Genomic DNA, 18,167 nt, shown 5'->3' on the forward strand with positions numbered 1-18,167 from the left:
TAATATATTTATAAATGATCTGGAAAGGGGTACGAGTGAGGTGAAGTCCATTGAGAATTTGTACACTGTTTCTGTATATTATCAGTTGCAACAAATGCAATAAATATTTTTTGAACATGGGAATAAATTCCAAACTGCTAGCGAATAAGCTAAAAAGAAAAATAAGACACACTGAAATTGTGGTTATCAAATGGAGGGATGGGATGGGAATTCTTGATCCTATTGGAATTCGAGAACAATTCCACCAATTTTTCCAGGATCTACAGTATATACTGCTGAGAATAAAATAAAGGAGGAAGATATCATTTCTTAGTTGCAAAAATCAGCCTACCTGTACTCTCTTTACAGCAGCAATAGAGATTGGACTTTGATATATCTGAAGTGGAGGTGTTGCAAGCAATCAAAAGCCTGAAGGGCAGACAAGGCGCCTCGATTAGATGGGTAAATGGCGCACATTTTTAAACATCTTAAAGTCTGCTAGCGGCCCCCTTAAGGGCCATGTTTAATGCTTTATTGAGAAGGAGATGGTTTGGCACCTTTAATGACATTCGATGGGTGTAGCGGTCCTCCCTTAAAAGGGAAAGGATAAGACTGTCTGTGCCTCTTATAAGCTGATCTCACTGCTAAATGTGGATATCAAATTGTTAGCAAAATTTTTAGCTGTTCATTTGGTAAGGGTGATCACGGAACTGGTGCACGAAGACCAGACTGGATTTATCCCGAGTAGATACACAGCTAATATCAGATGGGTCTTCAATTTGATATGGCTGGCACAAAAGGCAAAAGAACCCTTGCTGCTTTTAGTGGTTGATGCTGAAAAAGCGTTTGATCATTTCCATTGATTCTTTTTATTTGGTGTACTGCAGAAGGTGGATCTGGGAAGTAATTTCTGTACTCAGGTAAGGAAGATGTTTGAGGCACTGGAGGCTCGAGTGCGGGTAAACAGGGAGCACATGGCTAGCTTTCAACTGGGGAGAGATAAAAGGCAAGGGTGCCGTATCTTTCTGCTATTATTTGTGCTGACAATGGTACATTTCCCTGTACGTACCCGGATCAGTCCAGACACCTGGGTTGTGACTCCGCACCAGCAGATGGAGACAGAGCAAAACTCGTCTGGCTCCCTACATATAGTAAGGTGCCACCCACAGCCCCTCAGTCTTTCTCTGTCTCCAGCAGATGGGGCAGGTCCACCCACAGTCTCTGGGATCCCTGGTTCGGGTTTTTAGTTAGTCAGGGGTAGTTTAAAAAAAAAAAAAAAAAAGAAGAAGAAAGTCTCCCTTGGTGCCAGTCTCCCAGGGGGTTTGGGAAGGTTCTGAGAGGACCATCCCCCCCTGGTTGAGACCGCTGCTGAGGGTTGAGGACCCGGCCAAGGTAGGCAGCAGCGTCGGGGGTGACACTGGGGAGCCCGGTTCACTCACCCCTGCTGGAGCAGAAGATCAGGACCCGGGACAGCGGTAAAGTTTAAAAAAAAAAAAGGCCGGGGACTTTGTTTTCTTCAGCGGCGCCGGTTTTTTTCTCTCTCTCTCTCTCCCTCGGTTTCGCTCGGGGCTTCGCGGCGGGGGGGGGGCGCTTGTTTTCTTTATTTTTGGGCTTCTCCTTCTGCCGGATACCGCCGGGGATGCCGAGGGGGACTGCACGCCGCGCGTGACGGCGTTTGCGCGAACTGTGTCTCCGGAGGCAAGGGACCTTCGGAGGGGGGTCGAAGGGGCCGCCCTAGGGCGCCACGATCGCTGCCGCGCGCCGGGCAAGCCGAAGGTAGTCTGGCTGATCCGTTCCCGCTGAGCGCGGGAACGGCGGCCATTTTGGAATCAGTCAGGGCCGCCACGAGGAAGGCTGCCGAAAATGGCGGCCAGCCTCCCCCGCTTTCGCCGCAACAAGGAAGTCCGGGAAGTCCCAGGTTTCGGGAGGCTCAGCGAGTTGCTCGCAGCCCCGGAAGAGGACAGCTCGGGATCGGTCTCAAACGGAACCACCAAGGGAAAAGCAACGGCTGCGGGGGGCTACGCAGGACTCGGACACAGAGTCCACCTCCTCAGAGGAAGGGGAGGTATCCTCAGGGGCCCCAGGAGGGGCTGAGGGACACGAGGAGGAGGGGCCGGTCCCGCCGGGCGCCAGCAAGGGGACACAGGCGGCAGATGGCGATGACCCGAAGGTGGTCCGTCTGTTCAGGAGAGATGAGCTATCGCCCCTCATTCTGGCTATCCTCAGGGAGCTGGGAGTGGAGGCCCCGCTGGTGGAATCGCGGCAGGGGGCCAATATGGACCCGGTGTTATTGGGTCTTGCGGGGCCACCGGTGGCTTTCCCTTTTCACTTCTCAGCGTCTGATATCCTATTTAGAGAATAGGATACCCCTGAGCTAGGCCTTAAGCTGAGTAAAGCCATGGACAAGCTGTATCCACTGCCAGAGGAGGTCTTGGAACTTCTTCGCCTCCCAAGGGTGGATGCGGCAGTGTCGGCGGTGACGAAGATATCTACGATTCCCGTCACAGGCGCCACGGCGCTCAAGGATATTCAAGATAGGAAGCTGGCGGTGCAGCTAAAGAAGGTTTTTGAGGTCTCCGCCCTGGGGGTTCGGGCGGCCATTTGCGGTAACTTTGCGCTGCGAGCTGGGCTGCGTTGGGCCCAGAACCTCCAGGCAAACACAGGACTCTCCGAAGGGGAGTCAGAGCAGGCGGATCACCTGGAAGCTGTAATTGCATATGGCGCGGATGCGATGCATGATATGTTACGGACGTCGGCCAGGGCCATGGTGTCAGCGGTATCCGCACGCCGTCTCCTCTGGCTTAGGAACTGGGCGGCTGATGGATCCTCCAAGGCTCACCTTGGTTCGTTGCCATTTAAGGGGAAGTTGCTGTTTGGAAAACAGCTGGATGACCTGATGCAGTCCCTCGGGGAGAACAGGGCGTTTAAGTTGCCTGAGGACAGACCCAGGCCCCGGGTCTCCTTCTCCGCCAGGTCTCGTTTTCGGATGAACAGACGTCAGCGTCCGCAGAGGTCGTCAAGAATCCGGGTCCTCCTATCGATCCGGGTCCTCCAGGTCTTCCTCGTGGTCTCAGTCCTTTCGTGGGAAGAAGTTCGGAAGACAAGGTGGTTCCTCTTCTGGTTCGGGGGCCAAGGCGGCCCAATGAAACGAGGAAGGTCCATTCCTTGCGGCAGCCTCAGGAACTCGTGCCAAACGTGGGAGCAAGGCTGGCGTTGTTTGTAAAGGAATGGACCAAGATAACATCGGACCAGTGGGTCCTCAACGTGATAAGTCACGGCTACACCTTAGATTTTGTATGTCTGCCGGCGGACAAGTTCCTCGTTTCACCCTGCAAGGGGTTCGACAAGCGCTCGGCGGTGAGAGTGACCTTGCGCCGTCTGGAAGACCTGGGCGCCATCACTCCCGTACCCCCAAAGCAATGTTGCAAGGGGAGGTACTCCATCTACTTCGTGGTACCAAAAAAGGAGGGAACGTTTCGACCAATTTTAGATTTAAAAGGGGTCAACTGGTGTCTTCGCGTGCCACGCTTCAAGATGGAAACAATTCGCTCGGTGGTGGCCGCGGTACGACCGGGCGAGTTTTTGGCCTCCCTGGACCTGACGGAGGCGTACTTGCACATTGGAATTCAGCCGTCCTATCACAAATTCCTGCGGTTCTGCATCATGGGCAGACACTATCAGTTCAGAGCCCTTCCCTTCGGACTCGCCACGGCTCCGCGCACTTTCACCAAAGTCATGGTGGTGGTGGCGGCTCAACTCAGACGGGAGGGCCTACTAGTACACCCTTACTTGGACGATTGGCTTATCCGAGCCAAATCGGAGGTCACGTGTCGGCAGGCGGTGGCCAGAGTGTTACAGCTTTTGCGTTCTCTCGGATGGGTGATCAATCTCGCCAAGAGTCGTTTGGAGCCTACCCAGAGGTTGGAGTACCTGGGGGCGCTGTTAGACACGGAGAGGAGCAGGGTCTCCCTGTCCCAAGAGAGAGTAACCAAGCTGCAGGGACAGGTGAGGCGCCTGCTGTCGCTATGGTGCCCGCTGGTCTGCGATTATCTGATGGTCCTGGGATCCATGGCATCCACGCTGGCCTTAGTCCCCTGGGCTTTTGCTCATCTACGACCATTGCAGTCAGCTTTACTCTCCCGTTGGAAACCGGTATCGGAGGAATTTCATCTTCCCCTTCCCCTCACGGACCGGGCCAGGGCCAGCCTGCAGTGGTGGCTGCGGTCCGACCATCTGACCGGCGGGGTGTCTCTGCTCATTCCCAACTGGACGGTAGTCACAATGGACGCCAGTCTTTCTGGCTGGGGAGCGGTCTGTCGGGGGTGCTCTGTTCAAGGACAGTGGTCCAGGGAGCAATTGCAATGGTCCATCAATCGCTTGGAGACCAGGGCGGTGTCGCTGGCGTTGCAAGCCTTCTGCTCGCTGATTCAAGGGCGGGCGGTCAGAGTGCTCTTGGACAATGCGACTACGGTAGCCTATATCAATCACCAGGGCGGAACCAGGAGCCGACAGGTGGCGGAGGAGGCCAGCCGGTTGATGCGCTGGGTGGAACGCAATCTCAGCAGCCTGGCGGCATCACACATAGCAGGAATCAACAACGTCCAAACGGATTTTCTCAGCCGACATCGTCTGGATCCAGGAGAATGGGAATTACCGGACGTAGCTTACAGTCTCATCTGCTCCAGATGGGGACGGCCACACATGGATCTGATGGCCACTGCGCGGAACGCGAAGGCTCCGCAGTTCTTCAGTCGGAGAAGGGAACGAGGGGCAGAAGGCGTCGATACGCTTGTACTGCCCTGGCCCACAGACGTGTTGCTGTATGTGTTCCCTCCTTGGCCCTTGATAGGCAAGGTGCTTCGGCGGATAGAGCTGCACCCGTCGGCGGTGATCTTGGTGGCGCCGGAGTGGCCACAGCGCCCGTGGTTCGCGGATCTTCTACAGCTGGCAGTGGAGCCGCCCCTCCGGTTCCGCGATGAGGCGATCCTTCTTTGTCAAGGTCCCGTCTGTTTGGAGGATGCGGATCACTTTTGTCTCGCGGCTTGGCTTTTGAGAGAAAACGCCTGAAGTCGAAGGGGTACTCTGATACGGTGGTAGCCACGTTGCTGAGAGCTAGGAAACAGTCCACGTCCTTAGCTTACGTTCGGGTTTTGACAGTTTTTGAGGACTGGTGCATTGCTCGCAAGGTGAATCCGATCGTGTTCTCCGTACCTGAGGTCCTTGCCTTTCTCCAGGACGGTCTCTCGAAAGGTTGTCCTATAGTACCCTTAGAGTCTAGGTGGCTGCTCTGGGTTGTCTCAGAGGTAAGATTCAGGGGGTGTCGTTAGCGCTCCACCCGGATGTGGCTCGCTTCCTGCGAGGAGCTAAGCATTTGCGCCCGCCGATACGGAATCCTTGTCCATCCTGGAATCTAAATTGGGTTCTTTCAGCTCTATGTGCAGCGCCGTTTGAACCTTTAAAGCAGGCGACCGTCAAGGACCTAACCTTGAAGACAATTTTTCTGATTGCGATCGCGTCGGCGCGGCGAGTTTCGGAGTTGCAAGCTTTGTCGTGCAGAGAACCGTTCTTGCGGATCTCCGATTCGGGGGTGTCGTTGAGAACGGTCCCGTCTTTTTTGCCGAAGGTGGTTTCGGCGTTTCACCTGAATCAGTCTATTGAGCTCCCCGCCTTTTTGGGTGTGGACGAGGAGTCAAAAGACCTGAGGAAGCTTGACGTTCGTAGGGTTCTTCTCCGTTATCTGGAGGTCACGAATCCTTTTCGGGTCTCCGACCACCTCTTTGTTTTATATTCTGGTTCCCGAAGGGGCGCTGCGGCTTCTCGAACCACGATAGCGAGGTGGCTTAAGGAGGCTATTGGTTCAGCGTATCTGTTGAGGGGCAAGACGGCCCCGAAGGGCCTCAGGGCTCATTCTACTCGGTCACACGCCACTTCTTGGGCAGAGGTTTCTCAGGTGTCCCCGCAGGAGATCTGCAGGGCAGCGACTTGGAAGTCGTTACATACGTTTACTAGACATTATCGGCTTGATGTCCAGGCGACTGATTCTGGGGGGTTTGGAGGGAGAGTGATCCGAGCGGGACTCTCTGCTTCCCACCCTAGGTAATTGGCTCTGGTACATCCCAGGTGTCTAGACTGATCCGGGTACGTACAGGGAAAGGAAAATTAGTTCTTACCTGATAATTTTCGTTCCTGTAGTATCACGGATCAGTCCAGGCTTCCGCCCTTACGTTTCTGATTTTGCGCTGAAGACACAGAGTCCGCTCGGTTGGATTCAAGTTTGTTTCTCATTTACTCACGTTGGAGTAATACCGTTCTCCTCTGGGTCTGGCAGTTCTGTTCCAGCTGGGGGTAGTTGAATTGGCCTGAATTGAGGGTCGTTTTTATTAGTGAGTCGGGCAGTTCTTGCTTTGACATTATGTAAGACTGAGGGGCTGTGGGTGGCACCTTACTATATGTAGGGAGCCCGACGAGTTTTGCTCTGTCTCCATCTGCTGGTGCGGAGTCACAACCCAGGTGTCTGGACTGATCCCTGGTACTACAGGAACGAAAATTATCAGGTAAGAACTAATTTTCCTTTTGCAGCCTGGATTTGTAGTCTCGAGGGTGTGATGGGTATTAAAGTGGGTGGAGAGATGTTTAAGATATCTCGCTATGTGGATGGTATGATATTCTTGATTTCACAGCCTAAAACCTCATTAAAGACATTGATGTTAGAGTTTGAACAATATGGCAGAGTTTCTGGCTTTAAAATCATAATTTTGAATATTAATATACCTGGGCAGAGGCTATAAGCTTTAAAGGATACGTTTCCATTCAGATGGGCAAGTGAAAGCATTCAATATCTTGGGGTGAAGGTAGTTGCAGACAGAAGGTGAATTTCCCTTCATTATTGAGCAAAATATTCGAGAATTTCCAAAATTGGATGAAAGAGAGCATTTCATGATTTAGGAGAATTACAGTGATTAAAATGAATATTTTAACCCGGTTGTGTTACTTGTTCCAGTCTTTGCCCATAGAAGTTCCCAGACAGATATTACATTTGGTTCAGAAGAAGTTCTTGCTGTTTATTTGGAGACAGAGGCCTCCTAGAGTCCACAGATTGACTCTCTTCTGGCTTAAAGGAATGGGGAAGCTGGGAATTACGCTAATTCTAGCTTCTCAGTTGTGAGTGATAATAGAATGGCAATATAAAAGTCAGAAAAAATAATGGGAGCGGATTGAACAGGTATTTCTGGGAGAAACCTCAGTTTCCTTTGTTCCTTGAGTTGCAAAAAGGATGAGAACTTTGAGTGTTCCCTTAAATCCATTTACTAGACATTCACTAAAGATATGGGATGCACAATATAAATTAATGGTGTCATGGAGAGCATAATCACCTGTAACTCCCCTTCGGTATAATAAGGATTTCCTCCAAGGCTGATAGAAATGACGTTCCAAATATGGGCAAAAAAGGGATTGTATTGTTTGGTGTATTTTTTACAGAAAGGGGGTTGTTTAGTTTTATGGCTCTCAAAGAAACATTTTCTCTCAGGGATACACATTTTTTTTCCTATTACCAGGTTAAGCATTTTATGGAAAGGGAGGTGGGCAAAGATAAATTGAAAATTCCTAAAACAAATTTTGAGATCCCTAGTATAAAACTGGCAGGGCTTAAATGATTTATCTTTAAAGTGTATAATCTTTGGTGGCCTATCCTAAGAGCTAACTTAAATATGAGGAGGCCTGGGAGTGGGATTTCAACTGCTTTATGGAAAAAAGGATTGGGAGGACATTCAAGTTGCTAGCTCGTACCTCTAGTTTGGTGTATTTGACAGAGAATGTTTACAAAGTCTATTACAGATGGTACCTCACCCCATCTAGATTGCACAAATTCTATGCATCAATGTTAGAAGAGTTCTGTGTGTGTGGGTGGGGTTGGATCCATGGGACATATATAGTGGAAATGTATATATGAACTTGAGTTTTGGAAAGCAGTTCAGCTAATAATTCAACAAATGGTAGCTGTCACAGTAGACTAGGCCCCGAAGATCTGTTTAATTTTTCAATGGACGTTATATCAACAGGGATGAACCAGTTGATATGAGAAGTTATAATTGCAGCTAGGTGTGCTATAGCTGCACATTGGAAGAAGCTGTTGGTTACAGATTTCATAGATAGTTTTTGACATCTGTGTGAACTATACAATATGGAAAGGCTTACAGCAAACAAGAAGGACAGACTGCTGCTCTTTAACAAAATCTGGCAACCATTTGAGACATGGAGAGATCGTCAGGTGTTAGCAACATAAAGGGATAAGGGGAGAGGAGAGTAACCTTGTACATGGGGGCAAAACAATATATTTGGAGTAGTTCATACTTTTAACACTAACTGAATATTAGATGTGTAATTCTTTTGGATTATTCTTACTGATAGATAATAAACGTTTAAATTATTAAAAAAATGCTTATATTCCCTTCTAATTCTGCCACCTTTGTGGCTTCCCTTATCGTTCAACTGTGAAAAGATAGGCGGTAGAATTGTTTCTCATTAACTCCTTGAATGGAAGGCTATGCTTCCCGTTCCAGGAGGCCAGGAAGTGTTGCGATCCCGGGACGGCCCCGGGATCGGCACTTACTTCGCCGCGGCCCCGATCCGGTTCCCCATGCCCCGGGGCTGCAGGGACCCCGACTGCAGCGTCCCCAACGTGTGGCCAGCTCTCCCGGGCCTGCAGGGCCCTCAGGCACCGCGTCTCGGCCTCTCCCTCGCTGCCGGCGTTCCCCGCGGTTGGCTCCGCCCCCCTAGGCCCGCACGCGCGTCTCTGCCCTACTCTTAAAGGGCCCAGCGCGCGAATAGGCCGAATCAGCCCTGGATGACGTCAGACGCTGCAGGGCTACTTAAGCCCTGCAGCTGCAGCCATTCCCTGCCTTGCAACGAGGTTCCCAGGTGTTCCCTGCCTTCAGTTGCTATTTTCCTGGTTCTTCTGATCTCCTGTGTTTCCTGACCCTGATCTGGCATACGACGATTCTCGGCTTCTGACTCTGGACCGGCTTACGACTACTCCTGGCTTCTGACCCTGGTACGGCTTTCGGTGTTCCCTCTGGCTCTGGACCTCGGACTGGCTTACGACGTCTCCTGGCTCTCGGACCCCGGTTTGGCTGACAACGATCCTTTGGCTTCTGATCCCGGACTGGCAAGCGACGATCCCCTGGTACACGACTCCGGCCTGGTGAGCAACAATCTTGGACTCCGTCTGACTCCGCCCCGTGGGCTCTCCTAAGTCCCAGCGGCCGGGTCCCTACGGGCTCCTCCTGGGGGGGCGCCGGCTTCCAGGGTGAATCTCCTAAGTCCCAGCGGCCGAACTCCTACGAGCTCCTCTCGGGGGAGGCTCGGCTTCCAGGGCGAAGACCACCTCACCACTGTACCAGCTCCACAGTTCCTTCTTTCCTTGCCACGGCCCTTGGTCGCATAGGGCCTTCCAGGATCGTCTTCCAGCCACCCACAGCTCCGTCCTTGCCGCCTTCCGATCGGGACCTCCGCTATCACCCTACTCAGCGGCTCACCATCTGGTTCCGATCGGTCCAAGGGTCCACGAATTCTACAGGAAGGATGAGGACGTTACTAGATTTCCTCCATTTATTTTATTTCCTTGGTGTTCCTAAAGGGGGGGGGGGGGGGGTTCCTTTTGTCCCATCCTATAGCTGATGCGGTTCCCGATTTCTTGAAGGTAGCCCACTTCATGATGGAAACCTTAAGATCAGTACTCAGTGCAGTTCACAAAAGGGAGAATCTGACTTTTTTGGATCTAACGGGTATTTATTTTCATTTTCCAATCTGGAAGGATCACTGGCATTTCCTCAGATTTGTGATGTTAGGTTTCCATTTTCAGTTTCAGCTGTTACCCTTTGGGCTAGCAACAGACCAAGAACTTTCTCCAAGGTGATGGTGATATCGGCTACAATATTTTTTTATTGATTGATTTTGATTTATATTCTGCTTTTCGGCACTTCAAAGCATATTTTATTCATGTATGGTAGATATTTCCCTATCCCCAGAGGTCTTACAATTTAATATCTAGATTAACTAACAGGTAAATTTTAAAAGGAGCACGCGTGCATCCATAAATGCGCACATTGGGCACATGAGCAAAGATACACTTAATTTTATATCGTGCGTGCAAGTAGACATGTATCATTTAAAATATCCCTGCCATGCGTATGTGTGCAACCTTTATGCACACAAGTGACCATATTGGGAGGGGGAAGAGAGAGAGAGAGTGCCTCTGTTAGAGAGACAATCTGACACTCTATATATCTACCACTGTTAGAGGGGCACTTTCAATGCAGGGTGGTTTTTGGGGAGGGTAGCAGTGATACACTGTCTACCCAGGGCACAAGGGTCTAAAGACCTTTGTAACACCCTGAAATGAAAGTGCCCCTCTTACAGTGGGAGATTGTCTCTCTAACTGAGGTGCTTTCTATCTCTCATCAGGACCAGTTATGCAGGTAACATGGCACGCGTTGCCATGTTCAGCCTTTGCAAAATTCCATCCCGGAACACCCATTCCCCGCCCCTTTTCTGCCTCCTTATTCTTGATGCATGTACTTCCCGGCTTGGTAAAATTTGGGTTGCTCACGCACTGCCCACATATGCAAGTATGGGGCCGTTTTTGCGTGAACAATGCTTTTAAAATCTACCTGTATGCCTTGATATATATTTCATAGGAGGTGCCCAACTCTCACAAAGGGATGTAACCATTATAGTGGGCCCCTTCTCCCAAAAAATTGCAGCTGTATCACCGCGTTGTTTTATCTCAGAGTAAAATTCCACAAGGCAAAACAACCCGGCCTTGCACTTTACCGTGCACTTTACTGGTGCAAGGGCCAACCTTCCTAAGAAACCAAAAGTAGTTAAAGGTAAAAAGAAATAGTGGGGGGGGGGGGGTGGGGGTTTCAAACATGATCTCGTCCTCAGCCAGAGCCACCACTTGAAGTGGCTCCAAACCCCCCCCCCAACCCAATCACCATGCATAAAAATGGGGCCACAGGGTCTCCCCACCCCTTACAATAAAATAATATAGCAGACAGGTCCCTGCCATCTTCCCCCTATTTCACAAAATAACCTCAATGGTATATAGTGTGACCCCCCCCTCCAGACCTTCTGAGTGCACTAAAGAATTGTTGGTGTATAGTGTGGACCCTCCCCCTCCTCATTACCTCCAAAAGAAGAATACCAGCAAGTGGAAGGGCCCTGGGCACCCCCTAGCCCCAGGCCAAATTAGTGCCATTTTTCAAAATGGTGCCAACCTGATTTTATCACAGTCACATAACTGGGGCAAAGGCTGGGCACCAAATGACAGCCATGTGGTCAAGGTTCGGTGCCTAGACCCTGACCCAGTTATGTACCTGGGGCAAGGTCAGATCAGTGCCATTTTGGAGACTGGTGCCGTTTGGGCCTAGGGCACCCAGCACCTTCTGCTTGCTGGCGTTCTTCTTTTGGAGGTAATATGACTCATGACTTATGAGGAGAGATTGAAGAATCTAAATATGTACACCCTGGAGGAAAGGAGGAGCAGAGGTGATATGATACAGGCTTTCAGATACTTGAAAGGTTTTAATGATCCAAAGACTATGGCAAACCTTTTCCGTCAGAAAAAAATCAGCAGAACCAGGGGTCACGATTTGAAGCTCCAGGGAGGAAGACTTATGTCAGGAAGTATTTCTTCATGGAGAGGGTGGTGGATGCCTGGATTGCCCTTCCGGAGGAAGTGGTGAAGACCAGAACTGTGAAGGACTTCAAAGGGGCGTGGGATAAACATTGTGGATCCATAAAGTCTAGAGGACGTAAATGAAGTGGGTGGCTCGCGGGAATGACGGCTACTTCCTGGAGATAATACCCTTATTCAATAAATAAACACACGGTTAATGCGACTCCAACTTTGCTCTAAGCTTCAACGGCAAGAGGAAATGTGGAAATAAGGATTTGCATTCACAGAAAAGCGGGGAGTATCTTGCTTGTTACGGAGGTTACTACCACAAACCAAATAAGCCAGATACTTCACTTTTAATACATATCCAGCATAGCTCTCTGCTTCAACGGCAGGGGAGAAAGACTGATACTTCACGCATATCCAGCATAACTCTCTGCTCCAACGGCAGGGGAGAAAGACTGATACTTCACGCATATCCAGCATAACTCTCTGCTCCAACGGCAGGGGAGAAAGACTGATACTTCACACATATCCAGCATAGCTCTCTGCTTCAACGGCAGGGAAAGAAACTCTGATACTTCATGCATATCCAGCATAACTCTCTGCTTCAACGGCAGGGGAAATGAAGAAAAGTGGATCTATATGGAGACAACAACCAACAAGGACTGAATTACATAGTCTGGGTAAACAAATAAGCATGGGTGTAGCTTGCTTATTGCGGCGGTTACTACCCCTAACTAATTAAGCTAGATATTTCACTTAGATGCAGTTCCAACACTGCTCTCTACATTAATGGTGGGGGTGGAAGGGAAATAGAACCAAAAGGTTACTAAGAGCCAAGAGTAACAGATAAGTATGAGGAAAAAAAAAGTGCGAAACTTGCTGGGCAGACTGAATGGGCCGTTTGGTCTTCTTCTGCTGTCATTTCTATATGTTTCCATAAGATGTGAGGGGAGGTCCTTGCTATACACCAACGATTTTTTTAGTGCATGTGGAAGGTCTGGGGGTGGAAGGGGGTCCACACAATAAACCAACATGGCTATTTTTTTTAAATCGGGGAGTTGAAGTACTGGGGAGAGACCGATCAGCCATTTTTTTTTATTGAAAAGCGGGTTAGGGGGACCCTATGGCTGCATTGTTATATATAGTGATTGGATTTAGGGGGGCTCCATCCTCACGTGAACATTTACTTATATTTTTATTCTTAGGTTGTTGAGGCTGCCTCGAGTTGTAGCTCCGGGCTGAGGAAGGGGATCAAGTTTGACCCCCCACTCACTTCTTTTTACTTTTGGCTAATTTTGATTTTTTAGGAAGATGGGCCCTTTAAATCTAACACGGGAGCATCAGGGTCTCGATGCTCCCACGTTAGATTAATGTTTTTCAGAAAGCTGTAGTTAAAATACATTGGCTGACTCATTTCTAAGACAGCCACATTATTTTATTTACATAAAATTACCTACGCATGAGCTTCTTGGCATGGATATACAAATTTCATGCATGCAAATCAGCTCATTGGAATAGGGGAGGGAATCTAGGCCCAAATATGCAAATTATCATGCAATATCATTACGATAAGGCTATATCGCATGATTTCCAGCTTATACTGCGTGTTATAGACCTGTCACGGCTTTATAAATCTCCCAGTAAATTTGTACCTGAGGCAATGGAAAGTAAAGTGACTTGCCCAAGGTCACAAGCAGTGGCACTATGATTTGAACTCTCATTTCCCTGGTTCATAGCCTGCTTCTCTAACCACTAGGCCACTCTTCCACTCCACAATACTGCACAAAGAAAGGTTTTTGCTGTATCCTTCTTTGAATGATTGACTGATTAGTGTAAAGTCATTTCAGGAGAGCTTTTCACTTCAGTGAGTGGTCCATTTGTTGCTGGGTTTGGGATGGATTGCCATTTTCTTTCCAAAACCAACTTTCAGTCCTCTCCCACACTGGTTTTCCAGGGAATTGTGGGTTTCTGCCTCATAACGTGTTCCTAATCCAGGATCTAATGTTTTGCTAGTACCCAGATTGTTTTGTTTTATGGTTTGGCCCTTTAAAGGGAACACTTTAGTGAGGAATGGTGATTCTCAAGCTGTGGTGGCTACACTCCTGAAGATTAGAAAAATTTCCTTTGCCACTGTGCATATTGAGTTTTTTGAGGATTGATGTGCTGAGCGTGTGATGCTCCTGGAAACGCATCGGTCCCTTGATTCTGGATATTTGCAAGAATGCCTTTCTTGAGGATTGGCTATGAAGGTGATGCTGGGGCAACCCTGTATTGACATAGACAGCATATGCAAGACAGGCTTGTCTTCCTATCTGGATGTTTCTCGAATTTTGTAAGGTGCTAAGCATATTAGATTTCCACTGTGGATTCCAGTTGTGCCTTTGACCAGAAATTTAGTTTTGTCCTTCTTGGTGGAATCACAGTTAGCTCATTTTAAGGCTATTTCCACTAAACTGGATAATCTGAAGATACTCCTCCTACTAATACATGCTTTCTTATGGTTTTCAAGGATTGGGTCCAACTTTGTATGGCTCCTTCCTTTCTACCGACAGCAGTTTTAGAATCCTGTTTAACCAGTCAAGTTTCTACAATTTCTTTAGTAGGTCAACCCTTTCAGAAGAATGCATGCTGCTTTGATCCTTGAATGTAACAGGACATCCTTTACAAAATATCAGGATCTCTAGCTTTATTCGGGAGATCTGATCTAATTTTTATTCTGTATAATGGAGTGCGGAGAAGTGTGGTGCGCACTAGAGTTATGGTGGTGCTTTTGTTTGAGGTGTTTACAGAAGTTTATGTGGCCTCTAGTACTCCATTGCTCAACTAGATTCAGGGTCGTTCCATGAGGGGCTTAAGTTTCTTTGTGAGCAGAGTTGTAATTGGTCTCTTCTTTGAAATCTGCATCCCTGGCTGTCAAGGTTGCAGGGGTAACATCAGGTCTCTTTGGCAGTTTTGTGGCAGTCTTGGGCAGCATCCCACCCTATTAGGGAATAGCTTGGATATATCCCTCTTGTGTGCACTGGTGTGACTGGATGAAGAGGAAGGTAAAATTACTACTTACCTGATAATTTCTTTTCCTTGAATACAGTCAGACCAGTCCAGGACTCTCCCTGTGCTACTGCTATCTTCAGTATCTTTGTTCACTCTGTTTTGCAGCAAATGTTTTTGTAGGTAAATAAGCAGGATTGGAAAGTGTTATGGCTTCTTATGCTTTGCCACAGGTGAGTGGTTTCTTATGCTACTATTGGACATTCTTTATTCATTGTTTCTTCCTTAATTTTTTCTGAAGTGCACTAATTTAAAGATAATCATGATAATGATAAATGAAATTATAATAACCACTGTTATGGTTATATTAACATTGTTAGAGGAATACTGGTAGGCTCATGTCAGTACAAAGGATTGTAAGGAGTAACACCAGCGAGCCTTTTGTTCTCTTTTTCCATCTACTGGTTGGCATGCATAACCTACTTATCTGGACTGGTCTGACTGTATTCAAAGAAAGGACATTATAAGGTAAGCAGTAAGTTCACCTTAAGTTGAAGGATTCTTTTTTCACAGTTACACAGGAGACAGCGATCTTCCTGTTTAGGCAAGAGCATAGTATAAAATTAATAGAATTTGCCTCTTAGTCACGAAGGGGAAACTATTAACTCTCAGGAAGCCATTCAGGATAATCTAGGCTTGAGCTTTTAGTATAAGGGATATAACCACCATGGGGCAGCAGACTCTGCCAGAGGGTTGAGTTCCTGTTGTAGAATCGTTGAAAGCTTTGCATGCACCACATGTTTGAACTCATGTCTTAAGTTTCTCTTTCCTTGTCTTTTTTCTTCTCTCTTAGGAAAACATTTCTGGCGTGTTTAACAAGAGTTGTGCAATCAATTATGCGTCCTACCGAAATGTCTTCCCCATCTGGGTGCTAGGGCGTTTCTCCCGCCTTCATGCTGAGAACCCTCTTGCTTGCAAGCTGAAGAACTGACATTTCTGTTAATTGCAAGTGACTGCATAGGATGGATGTTAATTCAAATGCCATCCCTCCATCAGAATGCTAGATACCACAGATTAAACTATTGATTTTCATTAATCCTGTCAGCACACATTTCATTTCATATTAACAAGGCTGGAAAGGAGGAGTACTTCTGATGGGTATCTTCGAGAATATAAGAAGTGTGAAGCTGTACAGTGCTGGTATACTATACTCTTAAAAAAAACGAACTATAAGTTAATCTTGTACCAATCAAGATCCTTAATATATTTGTAAATGAGGGTGGGCTCTTAAAAACAGAGCAGCAAAATCAATATTTTTTAAAACATTAAAATGTCTTGAGAAAGTACAACAAATATGATCATACTAATTTATAGACACTGCAGTAATGGGACGTTCTAGGCTGATAGGGACAGATGATCTCTTATGCTACTGAAATGTGTTTTTTTCTTATATATACCCAGAGCAGAGAGGAGAAAGACTGGACTTCATGGCTTGTGCCCCCTCTCCTGTTAGATAGATGCTGGTGCTTTTGGGACCAGTTTCTACACAAGCGCATTTCAATATAAATCTGGAATTCTAGAAACAACGCCTGTCGTCACTTCCTAAAGGCAAACTCACTAGATAACTAAGATGACCAGGTAGCTCTGCCTCAAAAGGAACAGGCTGAACCAACACTGGTATTACTCATAGTAATATCGTAGTTCATGGCCTGTCCAGGCTGTCCAGTTATTTCCTCTTCCTATCCCTGGTTAAATGAGCATTCAGGATCCCATACAACCAACAATCTCCCTTCCATGTTTACATACAAATATTGTTATAGTCTAAGCTACCATGTAAACTAGAGAAGATGTTGCCCAGTTATTCCTTCTTTCACTGCAATGATATATTACTACTATTTTTCACTTCTGTAGGGCTGCTCAACATATGCAGTAGAGATGTGAATCGTGTGATCGATCGTCTTAACGATCGATTTCGGCTGGGGGGGGAGGGAATCGGATCGTCGCGGTTTTGTTTTTGTAAATATCGTGTAAATCGTAAATCAGGGGAGGGCGGGAAAACCGGCACACTAAAATATCCCTAAAACCCACCCCGACCCTTTAAAATAAATCCCCCACCCTCCCGAACCCCCCCCAAAATGCCTTAAATTACCTGGGGTCCAGAGCGGGGGTCCCGGTGTGATCTTTTACTCTCGGGCCTGCGGTGCGTTGTAGAAATGGCGCTGGCGCTACCTTTGCCCTGTAGCGCCGGCGCCATTTTGTTTTTTGTCCCCCGACGTCAGGAGCGTAGGAGATCGCTCCCGGACCCCTGCTCCTGACGTCGGGGGACAAAAAACAAAATGGTGCCGGCGGTGTTAATAGAAATGGTGCCGGCGGTGTTAATAGAAATGGCGCCGGCACTACCTTTGCCCTGTCATATGGCCATTTTGCAATACGGCAATACGATTCGAGTGCAGGAGGTCGCTTCTGGACCCCCGCTGGACTTTTGGCAAGTCTTGTGGGGGTCAGGAGGCCCCCCCAAGCTGGCCAAAAGTCCCTGGGGGTCTAGCGGAGGTCTGGGAGCGATCTCCTGCACTCGTGACGTCGGGGGACAGGAACCAAAATGGCGCCGGCGCTACCTTTGCCCTGTGATATGACAGGGCAAAGGTAGTGCCGGCGCCATTTCTATTAACGCACCCGTGGCCCGAGAGTGGAAGATCACACCGGGACCCCCCAACTGGACCCCAGGTAATTTAAGACATTTTGGGGGGGTTCGGGAGGGTGGGGGATTTATTTTAAAGGGTCGGGGTGGGTTTTAGGGTTGTTTTAGTGTGCCGGTTTTCCCGCCCTCCCCCTTCCCCCGATTTATGATTTTTGACGATAAATCGGGGGAATTCCTATTGTATATCGCCTCTAACGATTTTTGACTATTTAAAATATAGCAGACGATATTTTAAATCGTCAAACTATTCACATCCCTAAAAATAATAGTCTCTGGCATAAACATCTGAGGAACTCTTCAAGTACAATTCTTTCTAATACTCCACAAAAGCCTTAGCTATAACTGCCAGAGTTTAACTCACTTTACCTGTTTTTTCCCCTAATTTGAGTTTTTTTTTGAGGTATCAGATTTAACAAGTTTTGCTAATAACCTCCCATTGTCATAGGGGGCTGAGCTGAGAACAGGGAATACCCCCTCAGGAGCAGTGCAGGACTGCCTGGTTGGAGCTTGGATTATCTTCTGCCTAGCCAGTCCCTTCCTCCTCAGGTTGAGCCCTTGGACTCTGGGGACTGGCAGGTCTTGGCTTTGGTGGATGTGCATACTGGAAGCTGGAGAAGGCTTGTCTAGACTGGTACAAGGCTGGAAGTTTGAAATAGGCTAGGCTGGGCTGGTCTGGAACATGGCTGGGTAAGCAGGAGCAAGGCTGTGCTGAATCGTACAAGGTTGGAGGCTGGAACCAGGCTGGGCTGGTCTGGAGCATGGCTGGGTAAGCAGGAGCAAGGCTGGACTGAACTGTAGAAGGCTGAAGGCTGGAAA

General features: G+C 48.2%; 1 protein-coding gene across 3 annotated transcripts in view; it reads left to right on the forward strand.

The window, feature by feature from the left end:
* The window catches only part of LSS (lanosterol synthase), a 213,462-nt gene extending 196,811 nt beyond the window's left edge, over nucleotides 1-16,651 (forward strand). For 2 of the 3 annotated variants that reach the window (XM_029606733.1, XM_029606732.1), the window contains one exon: nucleotides 15,507-16,651. In XM_029606733.1, coding sequence (XP_029462593.1) covers nucleotides 15,507-15,644 — 138 coding nt within the window. In that variant the 3' untranslated portion in view covers nucleotides 15,645-16,651. Of the gene's footprint in view, nucleotides 1-348; nucleotides 442-15,506 lie in introns of all 3 variants that reach the window. The other variant, XR_003857491.1, reaches the window with a different exon arrangement.
* The last annotated feature ends 1,516 nt before the right edge of the window (nucleotides 16,652-18,167 follow it).

Source organism: Rhinatrema bivittatum, chromosome 6 (assembly GCF_901001135.1).
Source record: "Rhinatrema bivittatum chromosome 6, aRhiBiv1.1, whole genome shotgun sequence".
Taxonomy (NCBI): domain Eukaryota; kingdom Metazoa; phylum Chordata; class Amphibia; order Gymnophiona; family Rhinatrematidae; genus Rhinatrema; species Rhinatrema bivittatum.